The sequence below is a fragment of the Macaca mulatta genome, chromosome 2 (genome assembly GCF_049350105.2).
Source record: "Macaca mulatta isolate MMU2019108-1 chromosome 2, T2T-MMU8v2.0, whole genome shotgun sequence".
Classification (NCBI taxonomy): Eukaryota; Metazoa; Chordata; class Mammalia; order Primates; family Cercopithecidae; genus Macaca; species Macaca mulatta.
Window position 1 is genome coordinate 59,620,357 of NC_133407.1, and position 19,261 is coordinate 59,639,617.

The 19,261-nt window shown below is 39.9% G+C and overlaps 1 protein-coding gene and 1 long non-coding RNA gene across 5 annotated transcripts in view; one reads left to right on the forward strand and one right to left on the reverse strand.

Moving 5' to 3' along the window:
• The window catches only part of KCNAB1 (potassium voltage-gated channel subfamily A regulatory beta subunit 1), a 420,197-nt gene that overhangs the window by 318,248 nt on the left and 82,688 nt on the right, over positions 1 to 19,261 (forward strand). For all 4 annotated transcript variants that reach the window (XM_077990673.1, XM_015131744.3, XM_028843252.2 and 1 more), the window contains 1 exon segment: positions 18,383 to 18,420. In XM_077990673.1, coding sequence (XP_077846799.1) covers positions 18,383 to 18,420 — 38 coding nt within the window.
• Positions 6,074 to 11,825, reverse strand: LOC144339439 (uncharacterized). Its single transcript, XR_013414463.1, has 3 exons — positions 11,674 to 11,825; positions 10,928 to 10,990; positions 6,074 to 6,348 (listed from the first exon to the last, which is right to left on the reverse strand). It is a non-coding gene; the product is annotated as an uncharacterized LOC144339439 (long non-coding RNA).

Genomic DNA, 19,261 nt, shown 5'->3' on the forward strand with positions numbered 1-19,261 from the left:
TGGAATGCACACCTACCTGAGAGTGAGGGAGATGGGGTGTTTCCATACCAGAGAGAGTTGTCAAGCACCTGGAAGCCCCAGGGAAAATGGGCAGGGCACCAATTGTGTCTGCTATGGGACAGATAGCAGGGGGTTATAATTTGTCTTCTCTTATTTTCTTTGTGAAGCAGGAGGCACTGTTACCTGCTGAGGTTAAAGGAAGAGGAGGTAGGACCTGAGGTTGAGAAAGGTGGAGCAGGTTTGAAATGCACACTTTGGAGAAAACTGATTAGAAAACAGAGGATTGTTGGGGGTCTATGAGGGACTAGAGACAAGTAATTTACACTGTGTCAGTCTCTATAGTTTGCTATTTTCTCCAGCACAGCTCAGCACCTCGGTTATAGGTGATGAGCAGCCAGTCAGATTTATAAGGATGTGGTTTTTTGTCAGGCAGGTGCAATGAAAGGACAGTGAATCAATGGACTTGAGAATAAAGCAAGAGAACCTTCTAAATGGTGAACCACATCATCTAGCCACCCTGACCCTCCTGGATAAGGAAGGAATTGAAGACAGACATTAGATAGAAGAGAAGGGAAAGAGTTTGAAGTCAGAGTATGTAGGGAGAATGTACAAAATCTGCAAGAGTGAGATTCTAGCACGTGGAGATTAATGACCAGCTCTTACATATATAAATATATTTGGAATTAAATAAGGCATACCTTCATCCAAGTTCTGTTGTGTGCATGTTCAGTTCTATTTTTCATGGCAGCTTTGCTATCTTGTAGAATTTCCACCCCATCAACATTTTCTTCTGCTCCATCTAATAGTCAATGTCTTTTTATTTTATTTTAGTTCCAGGGTACATGTGCAGGATGTGCAAGTTTGCTACATAGGTACATGCATGTCCTGGTGGTTTGCTGCACCTATCTACTCATCATCTAAGTATTAAGCCCAGCATGCATTAGCTATTTTTCCTGATGCTCTCCCTACCCCTGCCCACCCCCAACAGGCCCCAGTGTGTGTTGTTACCCTCCCTGTATCCATGTATTCTCATTGTTCAACACCTACTTATGAGTGAGAACATGTGGTGTTTGGTTTTCTGTTCTTGCATTAGTTTGCTGAGGATGATGGCTTCCAGCTCCATCCATGTGCCTGCAAAGGACATCTCATTCCTTTTTATGGCTGCATAGTATTCCATAGTATATATGTACCAGATTTTCTTTATCCAGCCTATCATTGATGGGCATTTGGGTTGACTCTACATCTTTGCTATTGTGAATAGTGCTGCAATGAACATATATGTGCATGTATGTCTATAATGGAATAATTTATATTCCTTTGGGTATATACCCAGTAGTGGGATTGCTGGGTCGAATGGTATTTCTGGATCTAGGTCTTTAAGGAATCACCACACTGTCTTCCTCAATGGTTGAACTAATTTGCATTCCCACCAACAGTGTAAAAGTGTTCTGATTTCTCTGCAGCCTCACCAGCATCTGTTGTTTCTTGACTTTTTAATAATGGCCATTCTAACTGGCATGAAATGATATCTCATTGTGCTTTGATTTGCATTTTTCTAATCATCAGTGATGTTGAGCTTTTTGTCATAAGTTTGTAGGCTGCATAAATGTCTTCTTTTGAAAAATATCTGTTCATGTCCTTTGCCCACTTTTTAATGGGGTTGTTTATTGTTTCTTCTTGTAAATTTGTTTAAGTTGCTTGTAGACTCTGGATATTAGACCTTTGTCAAATGGATAGATTGCAAAAATTTTCTCCCATTCTGTAGGTTGTCTGTTCACTCTTATGATAGTTTCTTTTGCTGTGCAGCTCTCTAGTTTATTTCCGTTTGTCAATTTTTGTTTTTGTTGCAATGGCTTTTGACGTTTTTGTCATGAAATCTTTGCCTGTGCCATGTCGTGAATGGTATTGCCTAGATTTCTTCTAGGGTTTTTATGGTTTTGGGTTTCACATAAATGTCTGTCTTGCATACATTTTTTTTAATTGAAGTTTATTCTTGAAAGTTTGTGATATCCACAGTGTCCTAAATGCATGTAATTTCTATAACCAGTGTAAATTTAAGAAGGATTGGTCTTTTATTCAGGGGGATTAGTGGCTGCTGTGTTTCTCTTCCAATTGACCCACTGGAACCACATGAAAACTGGATTTTCAATTACCTCTGCTAAGAGAAGGGAACTGTGACATAGATTGTATGTATTCAATCTATGTTGAATTAGATGTATAAAAATACATCTAATTGTATTTTTGTTTATCTTTGGAATGCACTTTCTATTTCTATTTGAATCTGGGTGCCACAGGCATAACATGTCCGTGGAAAATCAAGAGTCATCTGCAGTTAATTAAATATGAAGGAGCAATATAATGATCTAGTAGCCCATCTCAGAGTAGCATTCAGTCAAGCTTTTGGATCTCCATAATAAATTAATCATTCTGCATGACACCAGTGGGAGAAATTCCACCCTGACCCCATCAAAGTGATGCATCCCACTTGCACCTTACTGTAGCAGAATTGGTGGCCCTTGTAATCTTGTCCCAGAAAATGAGACTGCTGGTATTATTGTTTTATTTCACATTTTTAAAAAGTTCTGCTAAGCTTCTTTTGCTGCAGTCATTTACTGCCACTGGGATTTTTGCAGAAGGTTAATAGTACTAATAAAATGAATGGCAAAACACCAAAGAGAATCTTGAAGAAATAGTCTGTAATTCTTTATTTGGTCAGGGCAAAAGACCCTGCAAGGTATTACAATCTCCATTTTGGGGTCAAGGCCACCTTCAACCTTCCAAATTGTTCTTCATCCTCTAGGACCAATATTTATTGTCTCTCTTCCTGTCACTCCAAGGCTTCTCACTGTATTGGGACCTCATAGAGTTCTTTCCTACAACATCCCAACCCACTACTTAGACAAGTTGTCATCTCTGGCTGCCATTACAGTCACATGTGGAGCTTTTAAAAAATACCTGTGCCTGGACCTTTCCTCAGACCAATCAAACCAGAATCTATTGCTTTGGAGCAATACATCAGCTTCCCAGGTGGTCCTCCTAATTGGGCCACAGTTGAAGATCACTGGCTTGGATAAGGAGCTCCAAATTCTGGCTTCCCGTGCAGCTGAAAGGTGGCCTGGCTCCCCACCTAAGTTACTTGCTCATCCAATGACTGAGTCCACTGGAGGCTTTGAGTACCTGGGAACATTTTGCTTCCCAGGCAGCATGCAGCAAGCATAGCCAGAGAGCAGGGCAGATGGTCACTTTTGGTGACCAATGCAAGAAGCAAGGAGCAGGTGAGGTATTTGTTTTTCAATTTCATCCCCAATTAAAATTCAGAATTTTGAATAATGTTTAATGTTTTAGTCTATTCATCATTCTCCATGTGTCACTTAAGAATAATCCATAATAAATAATACATTTGTCTAAGCTTTGTTAAGATGGGTATGTGATTAGAGCTGATACATTCCAATGTTGACTTTGGCTTTCACTGTGGGTTCTGAAAAAGTCATTTATGTTCTTGTGGAACTTCTGCTACTTCATGTATTATCTCTTTGGAGATAATAAGGAAAGTAGCATTTAGTGAGCATCTGTTGTAGGCTTGTACTAGTACTATTTGTCTAGTACTATTGTCTAGTACTATTCTAGACACTGACATATACTATTGAAATCATTGACAGTTTTGGCTGGCCGGGCGCAGTGGCTCACACCTGTAATCCAAGCACTTTGGGAGGCCGAGGTGGGCGGATCGTGAGGTCAGGAATTCAAGACCAGCCTGACCAATGTGGTGAAACCCCGTCTCTACTAGAGGTGCAAAAATTAGCTGGGCGTGGTGACACCTGCCTGTAGTTCCAGCTACTGAGGAGGCTGAGGCAGGAGAATCGCTTGAACCCGGGAGGCGGAGGTTGCAGTGAGTCAAGGTTGCACCATTGCACTCCAGCCTGGGTGACAGGGCAAGACTCCATCTCAAAAAAAAAAAAAAAAAAAGGAAAAGATAGGTCATCAGACTGCTTGGACTCATCCTGGCTCAGTCACTTACTAGCAAATAAACTCAAATCACAGATTGGTTGTGGATTTTAAACAAGAAAATGTCTATAAAGGGTATAGCACTGTGCTTGGAACAATGTAAATTCTAAAAAAAAAAAAAGTGTTAATTTGCATCATTGTGGTTTTTTTTTTTTTTTTTTTTTTGGTTCTCACAATACTGTGAGTAGGTATCATTATCCATTTTAGAGATGAACAAGTCTCAAAATGAACTAATTATCCATGGGCATAATCAACCTCAGGCATATTGTCAGGAGGATGAAAAACTTACCTTTCAGAATTGTTGGAAAATAAAATAAATAATTTCAGAACGTGTTACCTAGTCTGGGAGATAGTTAACCTGCAAAGCCAGACTCTATTTTGATGTTGGAGAGACAGTGATGAACAAGACAGACAGAAGCCCTGTCCTTGCTGAGTGGACCCTAAAATCTCCATCTGACTTTGACACTATCACGCAGTGTACACACAGGCCTTTTGATGGCATGGTCTTTACCAGAGATGTATACTCTTTCTGAGTTAACAGAAAGTTCTACTCTCTTATCTTAAGCAGTCCTGAAATTTGGGCCAATCATAAAATAATGAAAAATGGAGCATCACCAGACGAGAACTTTGCTCTCCAGGAGCCCTCTGGGAACATTTCCCTCGTTTCCCACAGCCAGGGACCCTGGTGCCAGCAGGAGGAGAAACGGATGCCATCAGTGCTTTAAGATGGCAAATGCAAGCTTTATTCTACCGTCATAACTCCCTGGATCAATGCTGACCTCCCAGCCACCCTCCAAAATATTCTCCCATTGTGTATTCAGGTGTGGTGGCTGGTGAGTACCCAGACCACTAATTTACATAAAGGCCAGGAATGGATTCATTTAGATTAACTTATTTCCAAGCAATGAATTGATTAAGAAAAAAGCAACTGCAGGTAATACATGAATTCATTGGACATTACTTCTCTGCTCATCACTTCTCCTCTGCTGTTCTTGAATTCAATCATTCATATAACATTTCTTAAGTACCTCCTCTATGCCAGGTTTTATATAGTCTCTGGGGACACAGAGTTCATCCCGAGATGTTGGTAATCTTGAAAATGTCTCAAGAAGGCCGGCCTTGTGTATTTGAGAACAATCCAAAATACTGTTGAGATACAAATATAACATTTATATTCTTTGATGTCTCTAGTTACCTAAATTTCTGGATAACTTTTCATGCAGCTTGTTAGGAGAGTCACTTCATTCCTGTGCAATCAGGACTATGGTTATAACATCATCACCTCCATGCCAAAGCCTGGCTGGAAATACCAGCATTCTTACAACGGAAACTTGTCTTCAGGCCAGGCTGCTAGGAGCTGTTCTTTGCTTTTCCTGAACCATAATTAATTTATAGTCTATCATTTCAAAGGAGAATGACTCTGTAGAATTTGGACTAACTGCAATCTCCCAAGATTGAAGATGTACCAACATAGTTTTATGATTTACTATTGCTCCATTTTCTTCTTTGACATGTTAAATTTCTGCATATAATTACTGCAAAGGGAAGAAATAGACTTAGAAATAGACTAAGAGTCAGTGCATAAAAAGAGAATCTATGCATAGTTCTATGGGTGATGCAAAAATATCCTGTCCACTTGGTACAGCTATAAATTTTCTTTAGGAAAAGGACATTATAGTTTTTTTTAAGCTGAAATCAGTTGGTATCTATCGGGCACAGGTAAAATAAGCTAATCCTATATGTAAATCTGTAAATCTACAGAGAAACATGAAAACTGGGTAAATTTGAGTGTAATATGGTTGGGAACTTTTTAAATCTTTGGGTTTTTGCTAAATTATCCCTTATATATTCCCTCAGTTTTAATTTTTCTGTATTTTAAAAACTTATTCAAAAGCACATGAATCATTTTATATTCCTCTTTGAGTTTTTATTAATGATATTTAATACTCTAAATGTCATGAAGTTCACACATACCTCAAGAGGAAGAATTTGAAAGGACTGTTGCCATATATTTTTCATTCTTTTTTACAACGTATTGTCTTGTTTTCACTAAGAGAGTTTCTTTGCCTTGCCATGCAATTAAAATGTATTTCCCAGCAGATTCTGACAGGTCTATCATCACACACTGTGTTTTTTATGTACAGATAGAACCAGAGTTACTCAAAATTATTACTGTTTGGGGGAGAACAATTCACTGAACCAGCAAAAAATATATCCCTGCACAAAGATAAAGATTTGACATTAGCTTTTCACAGATAAAAGAAAGTATAAAGGAGGTCACATTGACTTTCAAACTTCTTGACAGTAGTGCTTTTCCAGAGACTTCTTATTCATAGTAACTTACTGTGGAAAACCAAAAGATAAATAAAAAAGAAATAAAAATATATATTTAAACATATACTATATTCTAGACACTGCACAAATATTTCACCAGAAAAAAATTTTCAATCTTAATAATAGTTCCTATTTTAGAAGAAGATATTGAAAATATTTAAATTTGCTTTAAAAATCAGAAATTGCCATTTAATCCTAGTGTCACACAGAAGGTGTCTAATTTTATTCTAAGACTGTATTATTTTATCTACATTAACTATTCAATACATTTACTACAGGAGTTCTTCAAAAAACAAAATGACTAAGGCATAGTAATGCCTATTGGTTTTAACAGCCCTGGAAACTTTATTGTGAGAAATAATTTTAAACATTTAAAATGTTCAGCAGGAGAAAATATGAGGAATTTTGACCAAGACATTCACGACAAAATATTAAGAAAATGTAAACAGTGCCTCTTTTTCATCTTCAAAACGTAGAAAGAGCTGTGATTTGTGGAAACTCTTGTTCATCAACAGATTTTCTAGTAACAAGAATATTTTTAAAATAAATTTTGCTTCTGATTATAAAAGTAATAATATTTATTTCAATAATGTGGGTCAAAAAACTAAAATACTTAGAGAAGAAAAAATTTATCTAAGGACTTTTTGGCTTTATTTTATTTTAAATTTTCCTATGAGGCTCAAGGTGCTAACTTAATCAGTTTGGGGGTGTCATACATACATCAGGAAATTTAAGGAGATTAAGTTATTAATTTAAGTTACTACATACCATAAATTCTAACATCCAAGTATGGAGAGTAGGTCATTGTTTCTAGGGTTAGATTTAGTGCACCGAAATTCCATTCCTGTTTTGCCCACACAGCCTCTAGAGAGCAATGTCAATCCTTGCAGTCTGCTTTATTACACAGAACGGCCTCTTCTAAACTTCACATCCCCACCGTTCATCCTATTTCCAATGTCATTTCCTTGTCTTTAAACTGTACTGATCAGATTAATGCAGAAACAGAACAAAATGGTTCTAGACAGATTTGCCCTGAAACAAATCTTAAAACAAAATGGAGCTAGCAGTATCCCTTGGCACTGAAATACATAAATCTTAAATCTAAGAAAGAAAGAAATATCAAATATCTGTACATCTCTGTAAGCATCATGAGGAACTTTAATCAATCCCGGACGTTTAACCCTCAAAACCTCAAGCTATGCACAGGCATTGGAAGGTCAGCCTCCAATTCTCACAGGTTTTTCTGGGAGGCTCAGCCAGCCAGCCCCCCACCCCCCTAGCCTTTCCTAATGAAAGACTGGACTCCCCTCTCCCTCTGCCCTCCCAGCTGCAGACAGCCCGCCCGAGGATCCCTTCAACAGTGATCACGTGTCATTGTTGCCCAGCTTTCTGCCCCGATCCAGAGTTCTTAAAAGGGTTTTAGGGCTAAAAGTCGAGGATGGCTCTGTGCATGAGGTTGGAGGCAATGCTCCTCAGATGGCAAAAAACCTGAGATAAATCCTGATCTTAGGTGGGACTGAGAGAATCTGAGAGCAGGGAGGTGGTCCAGGGCAGTGAAGGCAAACATACGGAGTTCTTCATCTAGACAGCCAGTTTTGGGGCAGAGATAGGTGCAAAGCTTTTTTAAAAAATTTCATTTTTAGTTCTGGGATACATGTGCAGGATGTGCAGGTTTGTTACATATGTAAACGTGTGCCATGGTGGTTTGCTACATCTATCAACCCATCACTTAGGTATTAAGCACCACATGCATTAGCTATTTATCCTGATACTCTCCCTCTCACCGCCAACCCCTCAGCAGGCCCCAGTGTGTGTTGTTCTGCTAAACAATGGGAACACAAAGCTTACCACAGGGAAGGAAGGTTAGTGGGGAAGGCATTCAGCAGAGGGAAGAACATGGGCAGATTGTAAAGCAGGATGCTGTTACAAGCATTTAGAGCAAACTCCGGGCCATACCATTGGCTGGAGCAGAGCACAGGGGCTGCGGGGAGGTAAACGAGCATCATCACCAGGAATCAGCATGGGGCTGTGGAGCGCCCGCTAAGCAGCTGTGGCAAGTCACTTCTTACCACTCACTGTCACTTCCTTATTTCCTCAGGTGAGGAAAATAGATGGAATCATTCGGACCCTGCAGTTGTGATAGGGATTAGAGCTGATGTATGTAAAGCACCTAGCACCGAAGGAGATAGAAAAGCATGATGGATCTACATCGTGGAGGCTGAGGATGTCTTTCTCATTTGGCCGTAGATTCCTATTTTATTAAGTGCTGACACAGCAACTTTAAATAGTGGAAGGGGTTCTAAGTAATATTTAATCCTTACACACACACACACACACACACAAACACACATATTATTTTTTACTTGTAAATGGAGATGCTGCTTGCACTTCACCTACATGAGGAGGCCCACCTTTACCTCTCCTGGCCTTTACCATTTCCTTACCTACTTTTATTGCTATTTCAAGCTCTTCTGTAAAGGGCAGGTGTGAAAGCATCCCACCCCCACCACCTTGAGGACCTGGGTGGTTCTTGCAAGAAAAGGTAATGAAAGTAAAAAAGAAAAGGCTAAGTTGCTATCACATTTGTCAACTCTGGCCAGATGCTCATTAGCAACATGCTAGAAGCCAAAAATGAAAGACCAGGCTGCAGCTTGGATCCAAAAATAAGGGCCAGGCTCTGTGCGAAATACTGACAGATGCAAGCCAGAACAAGGAAGAATGCTTTGTCTGCGTCATTTGAAAAAGAACACGTCCAGGCACCCAGACACAGGTCTTCATGCAGTTTATCTTAGTGGCCACAGTAGGGTTGCTCAGAGCATTGTTTTGCCTCCAAATCGTATGGGATGCTTGATAAACATACAGATGCCCCAATTGCAGCTCATATCTGCAGAATAAGAATGTGTGGGGGTTCTGGGGGATTTGAACGCTCCCTGAAGAGTAAGACCTGTTGATCTGAGATTGGGAATTAATGCTGAAGCTATGATGGAGGCTGGTAAGCACTTAGGAAATTAATTTCACTGCATTCTCCTAAAAATCCTGTGAACTAGTTGTGATTATTACCATTACCATCCCATCTTGCTAGAGAGTGGTGGAGTCAGAACTCCAGCCCAAGCCTCCTGATGTCCCCCTACTTACTTAGCCCTTCACTCTAAGCCTCACCAGCAAGAGGGTATCTTCATTCCATGCCCTTCAATTAGTAGAGAGTGCCAAGGGCAGGAAGCCAATTCTTCACCTCCATCACCTGTCTTTACATCCCAGCACCATCATGGGCCTTCCCCTCAGGCCAGATTTCTAAGAATTTGGTTCTGTTTGTTTTGTTTTGATTCTGCATGAAGTAAAGAAGGTTAAGGTAACTATGTAACTTACCTCTCTTATTGAAATAACAGCGCCCTCTCTATACTGTCTCGTGATTGCCAGGGTGCAGGAGCATGTCTGCTGGATTTAAATCCCAACTTTTACTCCATCACTTATTAGTTATTTAAACTATGGGCATGTCATTTAACCTCTGGAAAATGGAGATGGCACAACTTGAGTAAAAGAAGAAGAAAGGCAAGTCAGGGTGTAAAGGAAAGGATGGACTGGGTGCAGTGGTTCACGTCTGTAATACCAGCACTTTGGGAGGCTGAGGTGGGCAGATCACAAGGTCAGTAGTTCAAGACCAATATGGCCAATATGGTGAAACCTCGTCTCTATTAAAAATACAAAAATTGGCTGGGCATGGTGGCATGTACCTGTAATCCCAGCTACTCAGGAGGCTAAAGCAGGAGAATTGCTTGAACCTGGGAGGCGGAGGTTGCAGTGAGTCGAGATCGTACCACTGCACTCTGGCCTGGGTGACAGAGCAACACTCTTCTCTGAAACAAAAACAAAACACAAAGGAAAAGGATGAGATGCTACTAGTATGAGAAGAATCTAAACTGTGCTTCTCAACCCTGACTGCGATTAGAATTATCTGAGGATCTTTTAAAAATACTGATGCCAGGATTCCATTCCCAGAGATTCTGATTCAATTGGGGTCTGGTGAGGAATCAGGTCAGCAGTACCATTTAAATCTCCCCAGGATATTCAAATGCACAGTTGTGGTGAAAAACCTCTTGTTCAAGGTAGTGAGGAAAACAACCAACGTTCCACAAATGCTCTCCGGTTAGAGACAACTTTTCTTAGTAAGGGTGAGAATGCTTACTGATTGAACAAACAATTATTACCTACCTACCCTGTGCCTGGCTCCAGGGCAATGGCTAAAATTTAAAATTTAAATTAAACTTAAACTCAGTCCCTGATCCCAGGACAGTTGCAGTCTAATGAGGAAGTCATAGGCAAAAATAAACTATGTAGTTACAATATAATGTGGTCAATATGGTAATAGCAGTTAGTTCAAAGTGGTAGGAGAAGAGTAAATGGAATGACTTCCTATCCTTTCGAAGAAAAACCATAGACTCATGAAATAGTAGAGATGAAGGAAGCTCAAGGTTCCTAATTTTGTGCATAAGGAAACAAGAAATCAAGACGGAGGTTTCTCAGAGCCACAGAGTTAATGCAACAGAACCTAAAAAATTCTAATGATGTAGCAAGACATACTTTAACTCACTAGGGGAAGTGCTAAGAAGCTACAGCTTAGCAGCACTGGACTCTGAAGCTGGAGTTCTGGGTCCTGAAGAATAAGTAGAATTTGGACAAAAAGGCATGGGGAAGTTCACATTTTCAGTGGAAGGCTCAGCCCATAGCTCAGAGGAGAAAGTGCTCACCCGGGTAATAACCTGGAGCTTAAGGATCTCAGGTGGTGGCCAAAAGCTTAGGACTCCCTCCTCCGCATCAACTCTAGTTTTGGACTTACACCTATTTCTTGCTGGATATACAATTTAGAGGAATGTTCCCACCTCCAGTTGCACTCCTCTTTGGGGGTTACTCTATACAACTGAGATATTGAACATGTTAATTTTGCCTGGTGTATTGCTTAATGTCAATGTGACCTAGGGTTTGAATCTCTTATCTTAAATTATTTAGCTATGTAACAGATTAACACCTCAAAACAGATGAAATATCTCTCAATTATGACTACATTTGGTCAGTCTTGACTATATTAAGCTGAAGTTCACATATGCTCTGTTTACCAACTTAAAATTATTAAATCCATATTGAAATGTGTTGAATTGGCTCTCCATTCTCCCACGCTCTGACCTTGGTGTTCTCCTAGAGGTTTCACTTTCTCTCACACCCTACATCCTTTTACATCAGTAAATACTATTGCCTCCCCTTCAAAGTTTATCCAAAATTCAACCACTCCTCATCATCCTCACTACCACCACCTTGGACCAAACCACTGTCATGTCTCACTTGGATTATAGGAACAGCCTCCTAACTGGTCCCCCACGTTTCAGCCTCGCCTCTGCAGTCTATCCTTAGCACAATAGCAGAGTGTTCCTTTTAAAAGAAAGTCAGATTATGTCACTTCTGTATTCAAACTTCTTCATTAGCCTTTCCTAGGTCCTTCCTATGATTGACATGACATGATCTGGCCCCCATGAACCTCGCCTTCTCTTCTCTGGCCACACTGGCTTCCTCCTTGTCTTTGCTCATGCTGAGCAAGCCCTTACCTCACTGCTCCCCACAATTGGAACACTCTCCCTCCAGATAAGCGCCTGGTGAACCCCTTCACTTTCTTTAGGTCTTTTCTTGAAAGCTCCTTTCTTAGTGAATCTTATCTGGCCACCCTATCTAAAATTTCCATACTGATCCCTAGACATTTCATATGCTCTATCCCTGCTTTATAAAATTGATTCTCTAACATTCATCAGTAAACACTATGTATTTTATTTTACATTTTATTTGTAAAATTAACATTTATAAATACTACATATTTAACTTATTTTTGTTATTCCTTTTTCTTTACCATATATCTGTTTCATGATGGGAGAAATAATTACCAGTTTTGCTCACTGTTGCATCCTGATAAACTAAGTACAGTACCTGGCACATGGTAGACTCAATAAATACTTGTTGAATGAAAGAGTGAGGAAATGTTAACTGTGGCATAATTAATATTAATATTACAATTGCATTCATATATTATCTTCTTGATAACTATAATAATATATTCAAACCATAGGCTGACCAACCTGCAATATAGAGAAGGAAATCACCAACTTTATAATGTTAAGATGATTTAGACCCAAATTAAGGGACATTCTGCAAAATACTTGATTAGTACTCTTAAAAGTGTCTACATCATGAAAGACAGACTGAGGAATTGTCACAGATTGGAGTCAGTTAAGAAAAAATACAATTAAATGCAATGTTGGATGCTGCAGAAGATCCTGGAAGAGAAAAAAAGACAATGAAATTCCAAAAAGGTCTGTTGTGTTAGTACTGTACCCATGTTAATTCCCTGGTTTTGATAATTGCAATACAGTGATGTAAGATATCGAAATGATCTCATCTAAATGTCTAAATATCCTTTATACTCAAAACAAGGCAGTCATTTAAATGATAAACATGTTTTTTGAATGAATATGCAGGAAGCAATTAGCCTGATAATCACCAAAAGATAATGGTGTAACCAAGATAGATGTGTGTGGGTGGGCAGTTTTCTTCTTTCTACCTTTCGTCCATCATTTTTCTTTTTTTTTTGTTTTTTTGGGTTTTTTGTTGTTGTTGTTGTTGTTGTTGTTGTTGTTTTTGAGACGGAGTCTCACTCTGTCGCCCAGGCTGGAGTGCAGTGGCGCGATCTCCGCTCACTGCAAGCTCAGCCGCCTCCCGGGTTAACGCCATTCTCCTGCCTTAGCCTCCCTAGAAGCTGGGACTACAGACGCCCGCCACCACGCCTGGCTAATTTTTTTGTATTTTCAGTAGAGACACGGTTTCACCGTGTTCGCCAGGATGGTCTTGATCTCCTGACCTCGTGATCCGCCCGCCTCGGCCTCCCAAAGTGCTGGGATTACAGGCAGGAGCCACCGCACCCGGCCTCATCCATCGTTTTTCTATGCTATGGTAGATGTACTCCAAGGGACCTAACAGAGGTTTTCAAAGCAAATATTCCTTGGTGCATAAAAGGGGTTTAATCAGAAGACACAAAATAGTTCAAAGAGTTATCTTTATACTCCCCCTTCTTTTAAAAGGTTAGAAATAACAATTGTCAGTTTAGTAAAATCATCTTGTAAATAACATCCCGCTAATTTGAGATTACACAGTGAAATAATTGTATGCCATCCTAGGTCTCAGGAAAGCATGTTCTCATTAGAGGCAGATATATGGTTAAGAAAACTGTCACAGAGGGTTTTTGAGAATCATATTAACTAACAAGTCACCTTAGTTCTTCTGGAGTGGAGCATAGTAGAAAATAAAATCATAGAAACAGAGTTCTTCTGTCTAGAAGGCTGGATGGGGATGTGTCCTGTCTGTGAGAGGCAACTCCTCCTCAGGGGCAGTCGGTAGACCCCACCTGCACTGGACCACCTACCCATTCCCTTGCTGGAGGCATTTCAGCCAAGGAGAAACAGTTTCCCTTGGCCTTTTTCCACAGAGGGGCATAGCTGGGTGGGTACCTGGGGATAGGGAGAAATTTTTAAATCATCTAGAGACTAGAAGAACTAAAGATTATTGATGAGCATTATTCATTTTTGTATAAGTCATAATAAAGATGTTTGTTTGGTAGGAAATTATCCCAAAATTTTAAAGATTAATAGCAGTCCAAAAGGCAATGTAATTCAATTTAACCAACATTTACTGACCGTGTACTAAGAACCCACTTCTATTCTAGGGCTGTGGAGATGCAAAGAAGAATGAAATAAAACTGTAGCCCTCGGAGAGCTTACTCTCTAGTAAAAGATACAAACTCTATAAACAAATAGCTAGAAAACAAATGAGTAGCAAATGTCAAAAGAGCCAAGGAAGTAGTCATCATGAACAAAATAACCTGAATGTAAGAATGACAAACTCCGGCCGGGCGCGGTGGCTCAAGCCTGTAATCTCAGCACTTTGGGAGGCCGAGACGGGTGGATCACGAGGTCAGGAGATCGAGACCATCCTGGCGAACACGGTGAAACCCCGTCTCTACTGAAAAATACAAAAAGCTAGCTGGGCGAGGTGGCGGGCGCCTGTAGTCCCAGCTACTCGGGAGGCTGAGGCAGGAGAATAGCATAAACCTGGGAGGTGGAGCTTGCAGTGAGCTGAGATCTGGCCACTGCACTCCAGCCTGGGCGACAGAGCAAGACTCCGTCTCAAAAAAAAAAAAAAAAAAAAAAGACTGACAAACTCCTAGAAATGGAAGCAAACACTTTATTCTTATTAAGTTATGGTATAGGTATGTAACAATGTAAATTTATATGATATTCATATGCTATTTTATATTAAATTTTTAAAACTAATTGAAAAAGGAAACATTTAATTATTGCTATATTTTTATTTCATAATTCATTACTGCTTTGACTTCGAATCAGAAACCTCACATCTTTTTTTCTGTACCAAAACATGATTCGTGCCCTGTATTTTTCACTGCGATGCGCAGAATGCAGCCTTAAACACTTAAGCCAGGAGGGTGGTTGGTAGTTTTCTCAGATTAATTTTGGAGTTGAACTACTCCTAAACGTAGGCTCTTCCTGACATGGATGGAATTACTGTAAATGGTTCTTATATCTAGAATCACCTCCTCCAATATGTGTGTACAATCCTGGCTTTCAGCATTGTTCTACTTAGACTTCAAATAGACTTCAGTACCATTTTTGTACTACAGTTTGATAATGTCAAATCACAGCCCAACATAGGTACTATCAAAAAATAAGAAAGGTAAGCTAAATAATGTTAGTCTATTTTCATAAAGTTTGAAGTCTGAGAACATTTTTAGAATTTGGTTTTCAATGGCATAGTTTTAGAGAATAAATTTTAGGGTATCATCTTCATTTCTGGAAACTGATCACAACGTAGGAAAGTAGATGAAATTATTCCTTTACAAATGAACTTGCCAAAAAGTTAACTTTATCAGGGCTGAGAGAAGCTCACAAATGAAACATTTGTGCAATACTTGTGACTGTACCTATAGAAAAATTGTCAAAAGATACAGATAAGTGGTAGAGTCAGCCACTGCTAAGCAGAGATAGGGCTATCCCCTGTGATTACATTAACAGTTAAAAAAATCTCTTCTGCACCACAGTGCAAGTAAGCCAGCAAATTCATTAAGCAAATGTTGACCTGATTTTGCTCAAAGACATAGAAGAATAGCCAATTTGTGGTATTAGTTCCTGAATCCATGGCTTCTCCCATTTTAGCTTTGTGCCCAAAGGAATTTCTGATGAATGAGGAAATTAATGGACTTAGGGATAGTGTCCCTACAAAATAGTGCCACCTATGGGCTGTTGCTTGACAGGCCTGACATTAACTCCACCTATCCTGAGAGCTCCATCTGTAGTAACACTTGGTGACTTTGACCAATGCATTCTACATCCAAATGGTCTGAGACCTTTTTCATAACATAGAGTCAGCCATTTCCTGATGTTTTGCCTTTCATGGGCTCCTAATTCTGAAGTTCCTTGACCCATTCAGAATTCTCACCACACCACAAATAAATATAGTTAACAGTGTGCTATTCTTTATATCTGTGTTCTCATTTGCCGCAAGAGAAAATGCCATCCATAAATTAACTTGTCCTGACAGTTCTCAATCTTATTTTTAACCTACCAAGCTACAAAGTTGCTCGTTAGACACATAATTTCTGCAGCATTCAAAAGAGACTCTTATAAACTGTGCTGTCTGTAAAAAGGTTTTGATGCCCAGGCAATTTTTTCACTTAATGAAGAACTGTATTTCACAGCAGCTCACTTATTCTCGTTCAAAAACAAATGCTGCCATTTCTTCAGTCCATTAAATTTTCCAACACCCATCTTTTCTGTGTAGCAGTCAAGGCCGACATATTTTTTTATGGTGCCTTAAGATGTAATTTTTCTTTGCAAACATTCTTTGGTTGGATACTCTTCCCATCCACCCCCCCCCAAAAAAGGTATGCTCCTATTTTTTTCTTATAATAATTGTTTTTTAGGAGATGTACAAGTTCATTTTCCTCTTCTTTTTACAGTAAGAAAAATATCAGTAAACACATGGTGGTAAAAAGCTACTACTCTCTGATTTCAGTGCTGGGAATACAATAGGAAGATGTGGAGGCTTTAACTAACTGAGACGGCAGAGTCCTCTGATTTAGGGGCTGTCTACCTGGTGAGGACATCAACCCTTCACTGTCAAAGGCAGCTGGAAATCAAAACATTTCAAGAAAAATCTTCTAATTGTTTAAATGTTGGCAACTTATTCAAAGTTTATTAAAATACCAAGTGGATCAACACCATTCTAATCAAGCAAAACAAGGCACTCTGTGGGCTGCCCATCTGCAACCTCTGGATACGTAGAGTATAAAAGTAAAACAATCTATACCCTACTTTTATTTTAGTCCCTGAGAAGTAAGAGAAAAGGCACAATTATATCAACGTATTTCTATGAAGTATGAAATCCAAGAGCCATAATTAATTTGGAAATGGTCTAATAAGGCAGGGTGGTGTGCTGAAAAGGATACCCTTCTTGAAGCCAGACATGTTTGGGGAATCCTGGGTATTTCACTTATCAAGTTGGTTAATTTTCGATTCCTCATCTGGAAATAAGGATAAAGTGATCTGGTAAGCTTCTTAGTATACTGTCTGGCATTTGGAAAGTGTTCCATAAATGGTAACCAGGACTGTTATTATGGAATGCAAAATATGCATTTTCAACCACATTTCTTTGTATCCCTCCCAAATATCGCTTGTGCCCAGGCCCTACTGCTCTCACTCCTGCTATCCCTTCCTGTGCTCCCATGTTTCATCTCATGGCCTGATGGCGTAGACCCCTGCTCATAAGTACTCTCTGGAGTTTCCCACCTCCTTTCCTGGCCTATGCTCTTGCCTCTCCCTAGAACGTCTGTCCATTTCTTCTTCGTTCAGTTAACTCCTGTGAGACTCGACCTAGCTGTCACCTCTTCTAGGAAGTCTTCCTTCAATGCCACCACCCTCCAATCTAAATAGAGCACTCCCTTTTTTCTGCCTTGTGTTCGCCTCAGTCATAGCATTTGTCAAATGGTCTTATAAACCGTGAGCTCCTGGGAGACAGGAACTGGGCCAATCATCTCACTGTTCCTCACACGTGAGTGCAATGCTTTTACGTGGCATGTGATTAGGAATCAGAAGAATTCATTCCCTCCTTTATGAAGGGAAGGGAAGGGAAGGGAAGGGAAGGGAAGGGAAGGGAAGGGAAGGGAAGGGAAGGGAAGGGAATAAATCCTCCTTTTAGGAGGATCTATCCATAAAGGATGGGATGAATAAATGAGGTGACTGGAGACCAGCATAGCAAGTGCTCACTCCACTTCAGCTTCCCTTCTGCTTTACAAAGTTTCAAACGTCTTTGGCTACCAAGTGTGCATTTCTTCCCTTGCCTTCCCAAAGCTTACTCCTGCTGCTCTCTCCACTCTCACCCAAACCAATGGAGATTTCCATTCTGGAATGGCAGGTCTTGACAGAAGAGGCACGTTAAGTGTCACCTCCTGAGTCTTGCAAGTGGGCACTGGAAAGACCTCTAAGAGGGTTTCTTTTGAAAAGTAATAATGAATAAAAATACAGCCACTATTTGGAGGTGAAGAAGGGGAGAACCATAACCATAACCCAAGGTCTTATCTTCACTTTCAGAACATGTGGCTTCTTAGCTCAGTGGGAGCAAGACTATATCTTGTACACTAGCATCCATAGTCCTATAGCAGAAGAGAAAGCATCTTCTAGGATAGGGCTGCCAATAGCGTGTACGGTAGCTTTCAGTAAAGAAACGGCACCCCTTTCTCCAGAGGGATGCAGACCCCTTCTGGAATACTTAGTGAGAAGAAGACAAACCAGGCCACGGCCCACATGTGCCCCTCATCCAGGTACCTTTGTGAACTACCCATACAACCTACTGAGGTAGTCCCAAGGTAAGAAATTCCCTTATTATGCACAATATTAGAAAAACAATGATGAATAATAGGCAAATATTTATTCTTTTCTAGGAACATGGGTGACATTTGGAGGTCAAATTTCAGATGAGGTAAGTTACCTTTGGCCTGTATTATGCTGATGAAAGAAAATGCAGAGAGAGCTGTATAGCGGGAGTCCTCTTCCTGGGACTCTGACATTCTACAGGGATAAGGTTTAAATCACAGGAAATGGTTAAATTGCCTCAGAGATTATTGTTGATTTTATTTTGCCTGTTGTATTTTTTCCATTTAGACCATTAATAGCCCTTGAAGCTGTATACTATACATGCAGGTTGAGCAGTTAGAGAACGAAACAATTTGGAATAAACATTAGTCACTTTATGAAAAGATTGTATTGCTGTGATGTGATTTTGCTTCATTTATTTGTTTATTTTTAGCTGCAACTAGGATGACTAACTTGTCTCAATTTGCACAGAAGTTTCTCAATTATAGTATTGAAAGCCCACGTTGCAGAAACCCTCTCAGTCCTAGGAAAACTGAACAGTTGGTCACCTGCCTTGGGCAACTTAATCTAACCTCTCTGAGCCTCAGTCCATCCTATATAAAATGAGATGCTAATGCTAACCTTCACGGTCTGTTAAAAGGATTAACACATCATGCTTGTCAGATGTTTATATAGTCCTCTGACTAGCAGGTAGCAGACACTCAATAAATGGCAACTATGGTAATTATATTTACCATAAAATTCCTTTAGATGATCATTTACACAGTCAAAACAGTACTTACCAAAGTGACATTTTTATTGTTTCCTTTAAGGAATACCTTCATGGCACAAGTGAGGTATGCAGGCATTGAGCACCAAGAACTCCCCTGAGGGCAATGCCCTGAGTCCCTCTGATCCCTCCTTGTCTACTTGCAAGAAGAGTCAGGGATAGTGTATCTGAGCGGGAT